General features: G+C 40.5%; 1 protein-coding gene across 1 annotated transcript in view; it reads left to right on the top strand.

The window, feature by feature from the left end:
* Positions 1-15,810, top strand: part of SORCS3 (sortilin-related VPS10 domain containing receptor 3) — a 92,124-nt gene that overhangs the window by 62,356 nt on the left and 13,958 nt on the right. The window contains exons 13-16 of the mRNA XM_009085151.1: positions 1,112-1,225; positions 2,733-2,904; positions 8,881-9,067; positions 12,026-12,159. Of these exons, the coding sequence (XP_009083399.1) occupies positions 1,112-1,225; positions 2,733-2,904; positions 8,881-9,067; positions 12,026-12,159 (607 nt within the window). The remainder of the gene's footprint in view (positions 1-1,111; positions 1,226-2,732; positions 2,905-8,880; positions 9,068-12,025; positions 12,160-15,810) is intronic.

Below are 15,810 nucleotides of genomic sequence, written 5' to 3'. Positions count from 1 at the left end.
CATTAGGGAATCTCCAAACCTTTTAAAGTAGCTTGCAGAATTTTTTTCCTTCCTAGAAAGGAACAGTAGAAGCCTGGGTCACTGGAGACATAGCACAATTTTGTCGCACCAAAGCTCTTCCTAGAGACTTTAAGTTGGCAGCTCAGACTCTGAAAAGGGGAAGGATAAAACTCACAGTGTCCTAAAGGGCACAGAGAGCTTTCAAGGCAGTGACTTCTGTAGTGTCTGTGTTTCCACAGAGGTTTAGTTTGTTGGCATTTATTAACTTGCTTCAGGCAAAAATCCAGAATCTCTTTTTAGTCATCCTTTGAATCCAGCCTGCCAATATGCATAGAAACCAGATCCAGAGCCTGTTACAACTTATGGAAAGATTTGGATTAATCCTGTTGCTTCATCATTGTATTGGCATGTAAAGGAAGCTGTAAAAAGAAGTTTTGGATGTGGTTGTGTACACTTCCAGTCTTTGGTGGTCCAAGGAAGCATCAATACCCTGTATTGCTTTTCCTATGTGACACAATACCATGTAATCCCTAGACTACCAAATTGGCTGTGTTGTTTTAGTTTAGTTTTGGAAAACCATCAACTGTATTTTTCTTTCTTTCTTTTCATAGCTCAGTCCAAGAGCAGGGAGGCCATTAACATATGTAAATATACATGTTCAGAAAGTGCTCCTAGTGTTTTATATTCTTAGCTGCTTTGTTGGGGAAAAAGTAGCATTAGATCTTAGAATTAATCTGGTTTGTTGTAAAAGCAAAGACTGCAAAACGCAAGCAAACCAAAAGAACCCAAAAAGTGAAATTTAAATTAGAGATTAATAGGAAAATAAATTAACAGTGCAATTTTCTTCTGAATCTCTGTCCATGTTTTGTTGCCAAATGAAGCACAAGTCCTCCAGTGCTCTGCAAGGTTAGTAGTTCTGGTGTTTCCAGGTATCACATGCCTGCTGTGCTCCTGCTGCTCAAACTAGTCCAGCACATTGTCTCTGGCTGAGCCCAATCCATGATGTCAGATCCAGCAGAGAACCACCAGCACACACATGCTTTGGGGACTAAAACTCTGAGCTGAATCTAGTGGTTGGGTACAGTGATGCACTCATGACTTGTCTTTATAGTGACTATGGATATGAAAGGCACAGCAACAACCAGTGTATCCCAGCCTTCTGGTTCAGCCCATCCTCACTGTCCAAGGAGTGCAGCATTGGTCAGAACTACTGGAACAGCACTGGGTAAGTGAATCTTGCAATCTGTCTGGTTTTGATGGCTTTGCAGTAGATAAGAGAACCTGGATGATACTTTTTTGTCTGCATCCCATCTGGCTCTTTTCCAGTCTTGTTCACAAGGTAATGTTTGCAGCAGCATCTGTATGGAACATTGCCTCTTTCCTCAGAGACAGGGAGAAACACGTTAACGTAAGTGACATGTAGATATTGCATTGCTATCAAGTGATGTGAGATCCCTGGAGCCTAGACTTGGAGCTCCTCTTCACTGCAAAATTAAAACGTGCATCAAAAAGGTCTATCCAAGAGACAGCTGAACATTTACAAGGACAGGTTTTAGGTATTTCACATTGTTTTTTATTGAACCTCTTACTATCTTACAGTTCTTATTTATATCAGCTTCTAAGACGACTCAAATGAGTAATTTTTAGCTTCTTTTTTATTTTTAACTCTGCCATCTTCACTTTGCATATACAACACCTTGCATTTCAGACAAGCTATGTGTGCTGATTTCTCCTGGTTTTACCTAGAACAGATGGCAAGTGTTGGTTTATTATGGTAGTATCACTTTGCAAATGTTATTCTATCATACAGGAGATGCTGTGAAACTCTGGTTGCACTGGCTGGTGCAAAACTGCAATGTTCCTTTTCGGGCAGGGTAGGCTCTGTAGATTTTGCAGGGTTGCTTCTGGGTCATGGGTGGTGCCTGCTTGATTGTTATTGCATGGCTGTTTGTGACTGGTTGATGCAGGTGGCTTAATGAAGGGAGTCTGCTAGGAGTCTGGAGTCACTTCACTTCGGAGACACCGTTTCTGCCGAATGGTTGCTTTAAACATGGGATGTAATTACAGGAGCCCTGGCCAGTATGGCTGCTTGTAGCCTTCTTGACAGGGAGCAACCAGAAAATATTTGGGGTTTCTAGTTCCTTAACCAATCCTGTATTTTTACTGTGAAATTAATAGAAAGGGTTAATCCCCCTCAACAACACTGGGAATAGCCAAGTGTCTTGCTCCTTAGCTAACCTCTTCCAAGAAAAGCCAAGAGAAAAACCCATTCCTTGAATGATTTTAAAATTGAACTGGATGAAGCCCTTTGCAGGTCATTTCAAGTGCCTTCTAGCACAATAGAGGCAGACAAAAATGTAATAAAAAGCATAATTAAGAAGCTGGGATGCAGAGTGCAATCCTGCAGGCATGGGGATTTGGAGGAGTTCTCTGCCTTTTATCAAGGTAAAGTAATTCACTTCCACAATGTGTCTCTTCTCAGTGATGCTGCTGAGAATCTCTGGAGAATGTTGGCTTGGCTGTGGTTGATGGTTGGGTTGGCTTTCTCCCATTTAATAAAGCGTCAGGTTTCTTTGATTCTTTGATTCTTCCTTTCAATGAAGGAGTCATGCAGGAAGTTAGCCTTTGAAAAAACACATACATTAATTTAGAGAAACAAAACAAAAACAAAACAAAGGAACTTTTCCACCCACCATCTGAGCCCAGTCTTTTTTTTTGTTACTGTTCCCCAGGTACCGTAGGATTGTGTCTAACAACTGCACAGATGGCTTGAGAGAGAAGTACACGGCCAAGATGGAGAAATGTCCTGGAAAAGCACCTCGGGGACTGCACATCCTCACTACCGATGGAAAGCTGGTCATGGAGCAGGGACACAATGCCACCTTCATCATCCTCATGGAAGAGGTGTGTTGGTGGGCTCAGCAAACCTTTCTGTGTGGCAGGACTGGCATACTTTTCCTTCATTTGTCAAGTTCCTGAGAGGAAAATAGCAATCAAGTGAGATCAGGAAACGGTGAATAGTCCTGAGATTTATGAGAATTAATAACAAAGGGCTGTAGTTGAAATGCATAAGCAAATCATATTGGGTCACACCAAAGGAGTGTTTGACGGGTTATCTTGTCTAGCAGTGATGATGAAGTCAATGCTGAAGAAAGATAGATCTGGTCAAAAATTTATTTCCCCACTAGCATCTTGCCATCTCCAGTGAACTGCAGTTTATGGAGTTTGTGAGGCAGAAATGGTGTCTCTGTGCTTAATTAGTCTGTTTCTGGGATGAAAAGCTTTAGCTGAAGCTTTGTTGGGAAAGGTTGAGAACTGTGAGGAACATTTTTGGGCTCACAGGGAGCAGTGAGCATCAAAATGTTGAGGCACATCTGGTGATCTCTCTGAGTTAGGTAGACTTCTGTTTGGCAAACACATATGGTGCAGCCTGTGTCGCCAAGACTTGTGGCTCAATGGAGGGTTAGAGAGCTAAGGCAGGTGCTTAGTATGTATTCAGACAGACAGGAGGCTTTTTCAAATGATCTTGTGCCTCTTCTGCTCTATGATCTGATTTGGTGTTTAGAGTTACATGTGACTGCAGCACAAAACTTTCTACAGTGTTTGCAGCTGCTGCACTCTCTGATGGTTTCTGACTACCCGTGGAAGGTGTTGTTGGAGGTCCAAAAATTATTTTACCACAATGAATTACGTTACATCTGTTCTCTGGCTAAACTCACAACCTCACTTCTCTCATCTTTGGGTGTCTCAGGAGGGGGAGCCAGGGACTGAGGTGATGTTGGAGAACCACAAGTATGTTTTGTCATCTACTCTGTCCTGTGTATGTCATTTTGGGAAAGTACCTGGAGATAGCTGGGAGGTAGACCACCCAGAGACAGATGGAAAGACAGACATACACACTAGATTAAATTCTTATACAGTAACTAAGTATTTCATTGGGACCAAACTAATCTGACAGGGCCTCTTTACGTATTTCCTCAGAGTTTCATGCATGCGCTGCTTTTGTACAAAGGGGATTTCTTGTCTACTTGGCTGATTCTTTTATATTCTACAGACTTGACATGGTAAGACGATTTGTGTAGACACTATGAGTGGGAGTTCAGAAAAGAACAGATATAATCTAAAAATTAGGAATCTAGTAGTAATTTATTAAGGAACTCAAGCGGAACTGCTGCATACAAAGAATGATAAACAGATGGGGAAAAAGGCAGCAGTCAATGTAGCTGAAGTGTGGAGGCTTTACAAGGCTTAAGAGATTGAAGAGGCAGCTGAATAAATATGTGAGGGCATCCACTCTGTGTCCTTTGCCAAAAAATAATGATAGTTAGAAAAACATTTCATTGAAGCAATTTTCTTTCTAAGGGAAGCGGTTTTTCAAGAACATGTCTTCGTGGGTGAACAGCTTATTCCACAGAGAATTGTGTATTGAGTTTGTTTCTTAAAAGAATAGACATTTCAAGAAAAAGAAAAAGAACACTGAGATTTTGGACAAAGGTATTCCAGTCTTGTAGTGTGCACTTGAGAAGTATTGTCATCAAAGAATTGATTGCTAGCTGGAAGATATAATTTCTGTAGAAGTCTTAATTATTACCTACCTTGATGTCATACAGATTCATTCTTGACTTCCTCCACCTCCTCTGGTCATTCTGTTTGCTGGTGGGTTGTTTTGTACCTGTGTTTACACTTACTTTCTGAGCCAAACAGCAGCCTGACTAGCCCTCCTCTGGTGTGGTCTCCATTCAGCCTTCCAGTTCTTTCAGACTAACCCTGATGATCCATGAGTTTTTCCCCACTTTCTAGTACACCTGTTCAATGTATTTATGTGACTGACTTTTGTGCTGTCAATGGTAAATGAAGACTTTATCATAGTTAATAAAAAAGTTAATTCCTCAGGATTTACAGAATTAGCTTTAGTAGTATTGCTCACAGTGGTATTCAGAATACATGTGTGGCAATGACTGCTGCCAAAGAAATGCAGAATGACTGATGGTTTTTCTGAACACAGTATTTCAGGTGTGGCTTCACCAGTGTCAGGTACAGGGGAATGATCACTTCCCTAGTCCTGTTGGCCACACTATTCTTGATACAGGCCAAGATATTGGCCTTCTTGGCTACCTGGGCCCACCTAATCTAAACTATGCCATAGTTTTATGTAAACAATTTGTGAACTTCATTAGAAAAGAACAAAAATCATATATATATACACTCCATTCGTCTCTTCCCCGAAGCATATGTCAGGTGAAATAAAGCCCTCCTGAAATTAGTGGCAGTTTGGCTCTTAACTTCAGAAAGCAAAAATTTCAACCTGCCTCTACAACTCTTGCCTGTTCTGACTCTGCAGGTTTTTTTGTCACTTTGCTAGAATGGCTTCCAGACAAGAAAACTTTTCCAGGCTGGCCTTGATGATGAGATGACTTTGAAGGGCTGTTCCATGGCAATACTCCTCTCCACCATTCCACTACCCTTTGTCTGCTCACTGATTTCAGTACACAGAGCTCCAATCTTTGCGACAGCCCCCAGATTATTCCCTTTCAGTAGTTTATGGGGCTTAAAGCAATAAAATGTGCCTTTTGAATATATATGGAAAGCAATGATTTTTTCATTTTGAAATACCTCCACTTCATTTCTGTTTTAATTTATATTCATAAACTCCAGCATATCTGACATCATTGTGTGGGCCTACCATGCCTGTTTTAATATTTTATATAATGGATAAAGAGGTATAGAAAGGAGAAAGAAAACATGATTAGTGTGTTGGGCAGGCTTTGCATTGAAGACCCATCTCATAATTGGGTGGAAAGATCATCTGCTACTGTTAAGTCACAAAAAATCTGTTCCTGCTTCTCTACTTCAGACCTTCTCATTTCAGATAGAATCATATTGGAGAAGCAAGGAGGAAATAGAAAAGAGAATTGTAAGGCAAGGGAGATAAGCTGTCATGATTGGTGCAAGAGATTTTAGCCTGAGGTCACCAGTGATGAATCCAGCCCAGATCAAATTTTTATCCTCTATTCGGTGTCTTCCATATGAAATGAACTTGTGGTCTTAGTACATTCCCTTGAGAAGTGTTTTTGAAAGGTTTAACAAGCTGTGGGAGCCTTTCTATCAAATAACTGAATATCCCAAGAGTGTAATTTTCCTCCTGCTAGAGAATTCTTTAGAGTGACTTAAAAAACTCTCTGTTTAAAGGATGTTATTGACTACTTAACATTATAGATAGGTTTTAGTGTCACTACTGCTCTAGTCCTCTATGTTTTCTTTTTGGTTTATACTGGATTTTTACTTCCCTAGTAGGGCAGAGGTCAAAATGTTTCCCTGATCAAGTCAATAGCCAAAACTCCCCTTGCTCCTGTGGAATGGGAATGATGGAGCCAGGATGGAGAGAGATATAACATATATAATCAAATATCCATATTTCAAAAACTACATGCAATAATCCTGATTATATGGGTGTGTATCTGAAGACCCCAAGTCATAGTCAAGGCATAATCACATCTGAAAAATACCCTTCCTGCACAATGATTTGTTAGTGCAGACATAGCCTATGAAGAGGAGAAAGTCAGAGGGGCTGCTGTGACCCTGATTATCTACACAGGGGACCTGCATCACCATGGTTTGGCTTCTTGTATGTGATCCCTGGTTTCCATCCAAAAAGCAAGGTCATGTGCAGTTTCAGAACAGGAACAAGTAGCAGAGCACAGTAGCTGCTTGTATCAGTTCCACAATTGCCACTTATACAGGCTGATGGCAATTACCAATAAGATGGCAGCTCCCATGAGTCTGGAGTCAGTGAAAGGCAAAAAGTGAGACCTCTTGGCTGTAATGGATGTTGCTATCTCCACGTGAGCCTTTGTTGTGCACCTTTGGTCTCAGCAGCTGATTATGTGGGTTAGAACAGCCCAATAGCTATTTAATCCTGATTTAACGAACTCTTTTTCCAAGTCCCAGTGTGGTCAGAAGTCATGTTCCAAACTGGATCTGTGTTATGTATGAACGTGTTCAGACTGTACGAAAAATCACTGATGGATGTGAGGTTCGTAGTCAGAATTTAAGCTGCAAGCCACATGTTTTGCCATGTGCAGGTAAACTTGAAAACTACTACTCAGAGGAAAGCTGGTGCTGTCAGCATTAAAACTTTAGAGACTGTCACAGGTGTGGTTGTCCCAAGCAATCTTTTCCTTTTAATCTGCACAGTTTTTCTAGGAAGTCAGGGTTTAGTTTGTGCAATACATGGCCCAGGGGCCTTAGTGAAATCTGTGAGTTCAGTGGTCTTTTTCAGTGAGCCTGCTGGATGTAGTACCCTGCAGGATTTGAGCTGGCTGTGGAGGGATCAGAGGTACATCAGAACTGGCTATGAGTTACACAGTTGCTTCCCTCCCTTACGTCAGTATGTACTGGAACTGCACGTCAGCTGTGATCCTGACCCTGTGCATATACAGCTATAAGAGGGTTTATGAGATGGTTGTGAAATATTTCTGAATTTCCTATTATAAGAAAGGTAAATTTAGGAGCAGGGATTTTTCAAAAATTTATTTTAAACTTTCAAATTTCATCCTCAATATATCTATGGATTGATGTCAGTTTGGGGCTAGAACATCTCCAAAAGGTAGTGGTATCGTCTTGATCCATAGTGAATACAGTTGAGATCTTTCATGAAAGAAAATTACTTGGGACAATGCATCACATATATATGCAGAAAGCTAAAGCTACAGAGATTTAATATGAGTTCTAGTTTTATTTCAGTTTAGTGAAATCACTGCAGTGGGCTTTAGGTCTGTTTAAATTAGCCCTGTTTAGTGTTACCATTAGTCAGCTGGGGGCAAGTATAAAGTAAGACTCCAAGAAACTGAAATAACAGACACTTCTGCAGTTCAACTACAGCAGTTTAAAGCATGATTTAAATTAAAACAGTGCAACTGCTGCCTCTAGACAATACCTGCACTGCTGGAATCTCTTGTCTGTTGTTCCCTCCTTCATTTAATAACTGTCATTGTCAGTAATCCTAGAAGAGATTTTCTCATCATCTACTTCATTCTCCTGTGTATCCAAGCCCTATCTCTGTGTTGACTGACATAAGACAAAAAAAATCTGTCAGTCCTCAGTGTGGGACTCAACCTATATAAATTCAGCCATCCTGAAATGAGGTGTCTAGCTGAAACTAGTCTTCTAAACTCTCTATCATCAGGGTACAGGGATGGATATTTGCAGGAGATGATTCATGTCACTTGTCTCAGTTATCTTAGGATGGGCTGTTGGTCTGTTGCTGTCTTTTCTTTCTCTTTCACTGACTATGAAACCTGAAAACTAGCCTAGGCTAGACTCAGTGACTAGCTTCTGTGTTTTGGGAACATATGGGAGAGCCAATTAAACCATTGTCCTGTCTCCAGAATGTTCCCAATGCTCCCATGCTCATGTGGGAATTGCTCTCCCATTGACATCTAGCCTACCATCAGTATGGTACCACTCATCTCACTGCTTCTGATGGAGCTACTTGTTGGCCACCACCCATTCAACGAAAGACTTTGCAAATCCCTGGCCACTCCAGTGGCACGTAAGCCCCTACCATGCCTTGTATTTGATGATTTAAATATGGTCCCCTTGATATATGCACTCTGCCCTCCCAAAATCTCTAAACCCAAGATGGGAAATAACATCTTTTTATAGGTGTAAATGATCAACTATTCTAAACATTGCTTGTTTGTAACTACTGGTTGTAGATTTGAGTCTGGCCACTTTGGGGAATGACAGAACAAAGCTAGGCTTTTTTGGAAAAGTTTCAAAAGTGTCCATGCCAATGAAATGGAACTGAGAAGTGGGATGGAGGGTAATATAAATCCCCCTTATCAGCCCAGTTTCCTAATCAATCCTTCTCTGTTTCAGGGTGATCTCCAAAGGACAAACATTCAACTTGATTTTGGAGATGGCATTGCAGTATCCTATGCTAATTTCAGCCCTGTTGAGGATGGCATCCGGCATGTGTATAAGAGTGCTGGAATCTTCCAGGTTACAGCATATGCAGAGAACAGCCTGGGCTCTGACACTGCTGTCCTCTTCCTGCATGTGGTCTGTAAGTACTTACACCTTCTAGATTCCTTGGGTGAAAATCTGACCACTGAAAATCCCTGCAACTTCAGTGAGGCCTCAGAACACATGCAAACCTACATACACATGCAGCTCTCACTCTTCAAAAGGTTCAGACTGTTAGACACTCTTCTAACTTGTTAAGTAAACTTTTTTGAACGAAGAGAAAGGGAAGATTCTTTTAAAACAAGCATATTTGCAGTCCTCACAGACAGAGAGAAAAGTCTGGAAATGTTTCTTGGGCTTTCTGAAAGGGTCAGAGATGAAGCAGCATATGGAACAAAGTTCAAGTGTGTATTTTCAATATGTGTCTAATTCCAAGGGGTTAGACTACTAAATTTTGAGTCACTTATTCAGGATTTTGGAATCTACAGTGCTTATTAAATGAAATAAAAGCATTATGCTGAGCATACTTCCTGGGATGTGAATGTACTGAGTACTAATGTGCTGCTTTTCATATTTCATGTGTTTGACATTCAGTCCCTGACGTTTCCATCCTGTTTGGTAGATCAATGCAATTTTCCTCCAGTCAACCCATAAGAAAACTCAAAGAGCTCCCAGCTGACTTCTCAAAGTCACAGGAGAGAGCAGAGGGTGTGGAATGCAGGATGAGACCACGAAGAGCCCAGGTCTTTGTCTTACTCTCAGACTACTAGATCTTCTGGGCAGAGAGCTCCATCTGTGTTCAGATGTACCCCACCAGTTTTGAACATAATGATGTTCACAGACATGTCTGTCTTCCCTCTTAAACTGTCAGAATGTCTTCTACCCTGTCTGCCTTTTATGTGAGCTTTTCTGCTGGAAGGAAGCACATCAGAAATTTCCAAAACTCCAGAGCTTTTTTCTCCTTTTTAATTTCAAGCTCCCTGTGTGAAGGAATAAATGTTCCTTGAAGCTTTTATTATGCTCATAATTCCCTCAAAGTCAATCATGACTGCACTTAACAACCTGTTATTAGAGCATTAACTGCTTTTTCCTTCACCTTGGGCCATTAGTTGACAAAAGTGATGGTTACCTGGTAATAACAACCAGATTTGTATGGATTTTCTGATTTTTCTCATAGGAACTGCTTTTTCATGGTGAGGATTTTAAAGCAAAGTGCAACAAGGAGCAGTTCCTTGGCCTGATTGTGTTACTCCATCCTTTTCTTCATCCGCCTCTCAGATCTCTCCTTCGACTTTTATAGTGTTCTTAGGTGGCCAACTTATTAGCATTATCTCTAGGGAAATATTTTGCAAGCACTTTCATTCATGCTAATGCTGAAATAAGATGATAACTCGGTACTAGACTTTTAATACATTTTGATATACTAGTCAATATAGGAGGTTTGACCTTGAAGCTCAAATGTACAGACAAAAATGCCTGCTAATCATTCTTTTTATATGATCTGTCTGGTACTGGAATCCTGTGCTAGAAAAAAAAGCTCAGCAGCCTCAAGCAACAGTAGGGTTTTTTCTGTCCTGCAGTTTTATTACCAGGCAGTCAACTTTCCAGCTTTCTGAAATCTGCTGTCAAGCTTCTTATCTTGACATTTAAAGGAAGCAAACATATCAGTGATTTTCTTCTTACATGCACTGTCACAAAATATTTGGGAGAACCTGCTATTCTTGCAAGCCTAGAGTAATTTCTATGGTCAGAGTTCAGGAGTGACTTGCTGGTAGAGACCTTTTGGGAAAAGGGCAAAGAAAATGATCTGGTTTCAAGGAACCAAAAGCAAGAATAGCATCCCATTGTGCTTGGAACTGTATGTTCCATTTGTAAAAGAACAGCTCTTGCTCTCCAAAATCTTTTTAATCCAAGTAGGTGGAGGAGTGATTAATGTCCCCATTTTGTGCTTGAAGAGCTGAGAGGTAACACAAGAAGATTGTCTCAGTTCAATCACCAAATTTCCTGTTTCCCAGAATGAATGTCTTACTAAGAAAAAAAGAAGAATCTGGCTTCTTTCTTATTTCATCCTTTCCCTCTCACAGAGATAGTCTGTCAGTTTGCTGTGTTTTAAAGGTACTACCCAGAAACTAACACTATCTGATGGGCAGCAGTTATCAGCTGAAATTCAGTACCAGTGAAAACAAAAGATTAAACAAGAAGGAAAACAATGGAGATAGTAAGAGTTTTCAACAAACTAGCAAAAAAAACCCCAAAAGCCTCAGTATATTTTACACATTGTTTTGTTCTAGAGAGAAACTCTCTTAATTCTGAACATCATGCACTGGACTCATTCTGGCATTTGCATTTATTAGTTACAACTTCGCATTGGTACTTTGTTATTTTATAAGTCTTTCAGAAACAAGTGCTTCTGACAGTTAAATTCTTTGATTTGCCAATGCACACATCTTTCAAATAGTTCCTGACTTTTTACTAGTGGTAACTGACTTCCCCAAAGACTTCCCAAGGTCAGGCCAAAGTCAAAAATATACTAAGGAGTTCCAAAAATCATGAGTATTTGTTTTGGAGACCTTTTAAAAAACTACCAGAGGTATTTATTCAAGTCATAAATGCCTCTTATATAACCAGATCTTGGTTAAAATGATTTCCCCACAAATCTTAGTAGCTCAGTGGCTGTGTTTTCAAGAAAACACCTTCTTCCTCTCCTGTGTCCTGTCTCTCTAGCTTTCAGTAGTAGCTTCCCTATCTAGTGCAAAGCCTGTTCATTGTTACTCTGCAAAATGCACTTAAAAAAATTCTTCTAAACGCAGTGATGACCCTGTCTGAAATTGCTGGCTCCCCCAGAATTAAGAGGGTAAAAAAACTATGACTTTTTGCTTATTAATCTGATGTCTTTTTCTGTTGATTATTGACTGCTGAAAATCTTTTATTGCTAAACTACAGTCTCACTGCTGACATAGGACATTTGATTTATTTAAAGGAAAGATCCTTGCTGTTCATGACTGTGCAGGGAGAATTTAGCTCAATGTCTCTAATAATGAGCTCTCTCTTCCCACAGGTCCAGTGGAGCACGTCCATCTGAGTGTCCCTTTTGTGGCCATCAGAAATAAGGATGTCAACATTACTGCAGTAGTTTGGCCCAGCCAGGCAGGCACACTTACCTACTTCTGGTGGTTTGGCAACAGCACCAAGGTACAGACACTCTTTGCCTAAACTTTTCACACCAGACAGGGAACTCTCTCAGCCCAAATAAAAACTTGTTTCCTTTGTTCGTTTTGTGGTTTTTTTCCTTGTCTATAAGGGTTGTATTATCTGCACTTCAGTCTTTGTGAATTTATTTCCTCCTGTCTTGTGTTTAGGAGTCACTGCTTTTTTACATCTGGTTGTTATCAGCCCTACTGAGCTCGGAAGTCCACTGTTATTACCAGTGTTCACTTGCAACTTAACTGAACTGTTTACCACTATATATGGGATAATACTGGCTTTCAACACAGTGTTTTAAAACTGCTGGTGTTCAAATAACAATGGGGGTTTCCATTATGTACCAGTATGCAGTACATAATGCTGGATTCCAACACAACACTTTAAAACTGTTGGGGTTCAAATAAGCAGTTGTATCTAGAATTTCGAGCCAGAATAGTCTAGCTTGAATGAACCGTTTGTGTCCATCCATGATTATTGTTCACAGTCTTGAAGATATTGGAGAGGGAGATGAGACTTCTTTGTAGTGAATTTTCAAATGATGGGGACAAATTTAATATAAAGACCATTTTTATCAATAGTCAACGTAGGTGAAACTACAAGTTGATGCCATGCTTTCAAATGGAGAGAGAATTGCTTATTTGCTGCAGTTTTTATTGTAGGCTTTAGGAGCAAGACAGGCACTATTCTCCATTCTTACAGTTGTGAAATGTACAGCTGATAATTTTGCAGTGTAGTATCTGCTGTTATTTACTAAAGTAGTTTAAGTCACATCATTGTCTACATTTGCAATTGAAGGTGTGCAGTGAGGTGAGATCACAGCAAGAAGAAAAGGGGATATTACATGAAATACAGAACTTGAGTAGCAGGCACACAAGTATTCTGTTTTCTCTTTGACAAAGCTGCTTATGTTTTAACCTCTTACCCTAGCTACCAACAGTGGCAAGAGAGGGAAAATAAATGCAGTAAATGCTGTGGCTACTGGGATTTTACATCAAGTTAGGAAGCTTACTGTAAGAACTCCCTTATTTTTGTGGATGCATAATTGAGGCACTGGAAGAACTCGGGAACAAAATCCACATACGGTAACTTGGCAAGTTGCTGTGCCCTAACTGAGCTATGGCAACTACCCATATATACACATTTAGTCCATGACAAGTACCAGGTAATTCCACATAGTTTGTACTGCACTGAAATAGAGGGATGCAAAATGCCATTGCAGTTCAGATAGTTTTGGCTCAGTGCTCACACACTGACAGTGCTTAAAGTACATCTGAGTCAGGTTAGGTACTGGTAACTTGATCATCTGCTTAACCTCTCCAGTGCACCTAGGTATCAGAGTTTTCCTGCCATTGTTTTTGTCCTTTGTATAGAATTTGATTATGAATAAGGCCTTTAAAAAGATTTTTTAAAGTAGAAAGTAGTCAAGAAAATGTAGAGCAAAACAGAGGTGTTTGCTAAAGATTTCTATGCAGTTCTCGGAGTACTTGCATCTGTGTTGCAAATATGACCTGTTTTATCTTCTAGCTTAAATTTCACACCCATAGGCAACAGAATACAGGCAGCTACAGGTGTTTGGGATGGATGCTTTGGACATAGCTGCACATGGAGTAGCTAGCTCATCCTCTGATACCTTGGAGTGATTGTGCTCATTGCTAAAATATGGAATAGTAAACATAGTGCTACTTACCTGTGGCCAAATCTAGGAACCAGTGAGCCTTTCATTCTTTGCAAAACATGATCTCCAGCTATCTCATGAAATGCATTTCAACTCCGATGGAAATATGGCAAAGGATATAGAGACAACAGCATCAGCGACCTTTTGTTCAGGACAAGTCTGCATCACATCAAAATTTATTCTGGGATGTTTAATGTACATGTCAGATCCTTCTCTGTGCCCACTCATGAGCTAACTGTGGTGTTCTGAGTAGAGGTGGAAGATGGAGGCACTGATCTGTGTGTGAATTAAAGAATGAGGTGTGTAGCATTGTGTGTGGCAGCTGGTATTGTTAGATGATATATTCTAGTTCCATGCTGAGGGATTGCAACTTCTTTCTCTGTTCAGTCCATAGCCATCCCAGGAAGAGCCTGGGATATGTCTTGTGTCACTGTGCAGTCTCACTAAGGTACTCTGTGCTGCTGCACAGGCGAGTGTTGTCTTAGACTCCAGTGATCTGGCTGAGGCTCTTCTGCTGCTCTCCCCACCCTGCTGGAACCCTTGGACTGAATTTCTACTGCACTGATTTTTGCAGTATACCCAAAGGCTAATTTGCTTGGATTAACACAGGTCCAGTTTAATAAATGTATCCAGCTGTCTAATAGGTTTGAGGAAATGAACCTTAAACTACTTGATTTAATTTAGAATTAGTTTCCAGGTCTTGGTGCTTGAATTAGAATTAAGGAGTTGGCTGAATGTTAAAACTCCATGATGGAGGTGAAATCATCCATGATAATGGAATGTCCAGCATACACACATACAAAAAGGAAAAATTGTAATTTTAAAGGCCAGATTGGTTCCTCTTATCTGCTTTTGCACAGAACCACAGCCTGTAACTTCTAGTACAGTTACTAATATCACTGCAGTTTGATACAGGCCCAGGATGTGTGTATATCTAAGTAAAAGCTAGCTAGGCCTCCAGGGCTGGCACAAGCTGGCACCCTTGGTCTATGAGCCTCTTGTGATCAGATGTGTTTCAGGTTTTTTTACTAATGTTTCAGCTCATGGATGAGGGGCTCAAAGGAAAGTGTCATTCTGCAGAGAGAGAAATGTGTTTGTCAGTCTGGTCTATGCCATGGTAAATTTTGATTTGGATATGAAAATGGCATATGTGACCACTGCTGTGATGTACACTCAGGTTAGTTGTCTGATGGGATAAAGGGTGAGAACTGAAAGGTGAATGTTTAGAGGTTGTCCTCTGGAATCAAATTGGCATTGTACTGGAGGGACAATAGCAATGGTACAATGGCTTTATGTGTTCTCTTAGACCTCTATGTGCTTCTGCAATGGAAATTAGTATCACTATTTCCATTTTAATGGTTTAATCTAAACCAAGACTTTTGTCTGTAGACCAGCTATCAGATCAGTGGCACTGTAAGTGCTGAATCTTTGATTTTCAGTTGTGGTGGGTTGATCCTGTCTGGACACCAGGTGCTCACCAAAGCCACTCCGTCACTCCCCTCCTCAAATGAACAGGAGACATAAAATACACCAAAATCAGATCACAATAAGGATAGAGAAAGATTACTGATTACTATTACAGGCAATACAGCCTTGACTTGGTGAAATTAGTGTAATTTATTACCAGTCAAATCACAGTACAATGATAAGAAATAAAGCCAAATCTTAAAACACCTTCCCCCATCCCTCCCTTCTTCCTGGGCTCAGTTTAACTCCTGAATTCCCTACCTCCTCCCACCCCAGTGGTGCAAGGAGACAGGGAATGGGGGTTGTGGTCAGATCATCACACTTTGTCTCTGCTGCTCCTTCCTCCTCAGGGGGAGGATTCTTCACACTTTTTCCCTGCTTATGGAAGGAGGTCCTTCCCATAGGAGACATTTCTCCATGAATTTGTCCAATGTGAGCCCTTCTCATGAACTGTAGTTCTTCATGAACTGCTCCAGCAGGTGTCCCTTCCACAGCCA

This window comes from Acanthisitta chloris, unplaced genomic scaffold, assembly GCF_000695815.1.
Source record: "Acanthisitta chloris isolate BGI_N310 unplaced genomic scaffold, ASM69581v1 scaffold2362, whole genome shotgun sequence".
Taxonomy (NCBI): Eukaryota; Metazoa; Chordata; class Aves; order Passeriformes; family Acanthisittidae; genus Acanthisitta; species Acanthisitta chloris.
The sequence above is the reverse complement of the archived record's forward strand: the minus strand, read 5'-3'. Positions and strand labels throughout refer to the sequence as shown.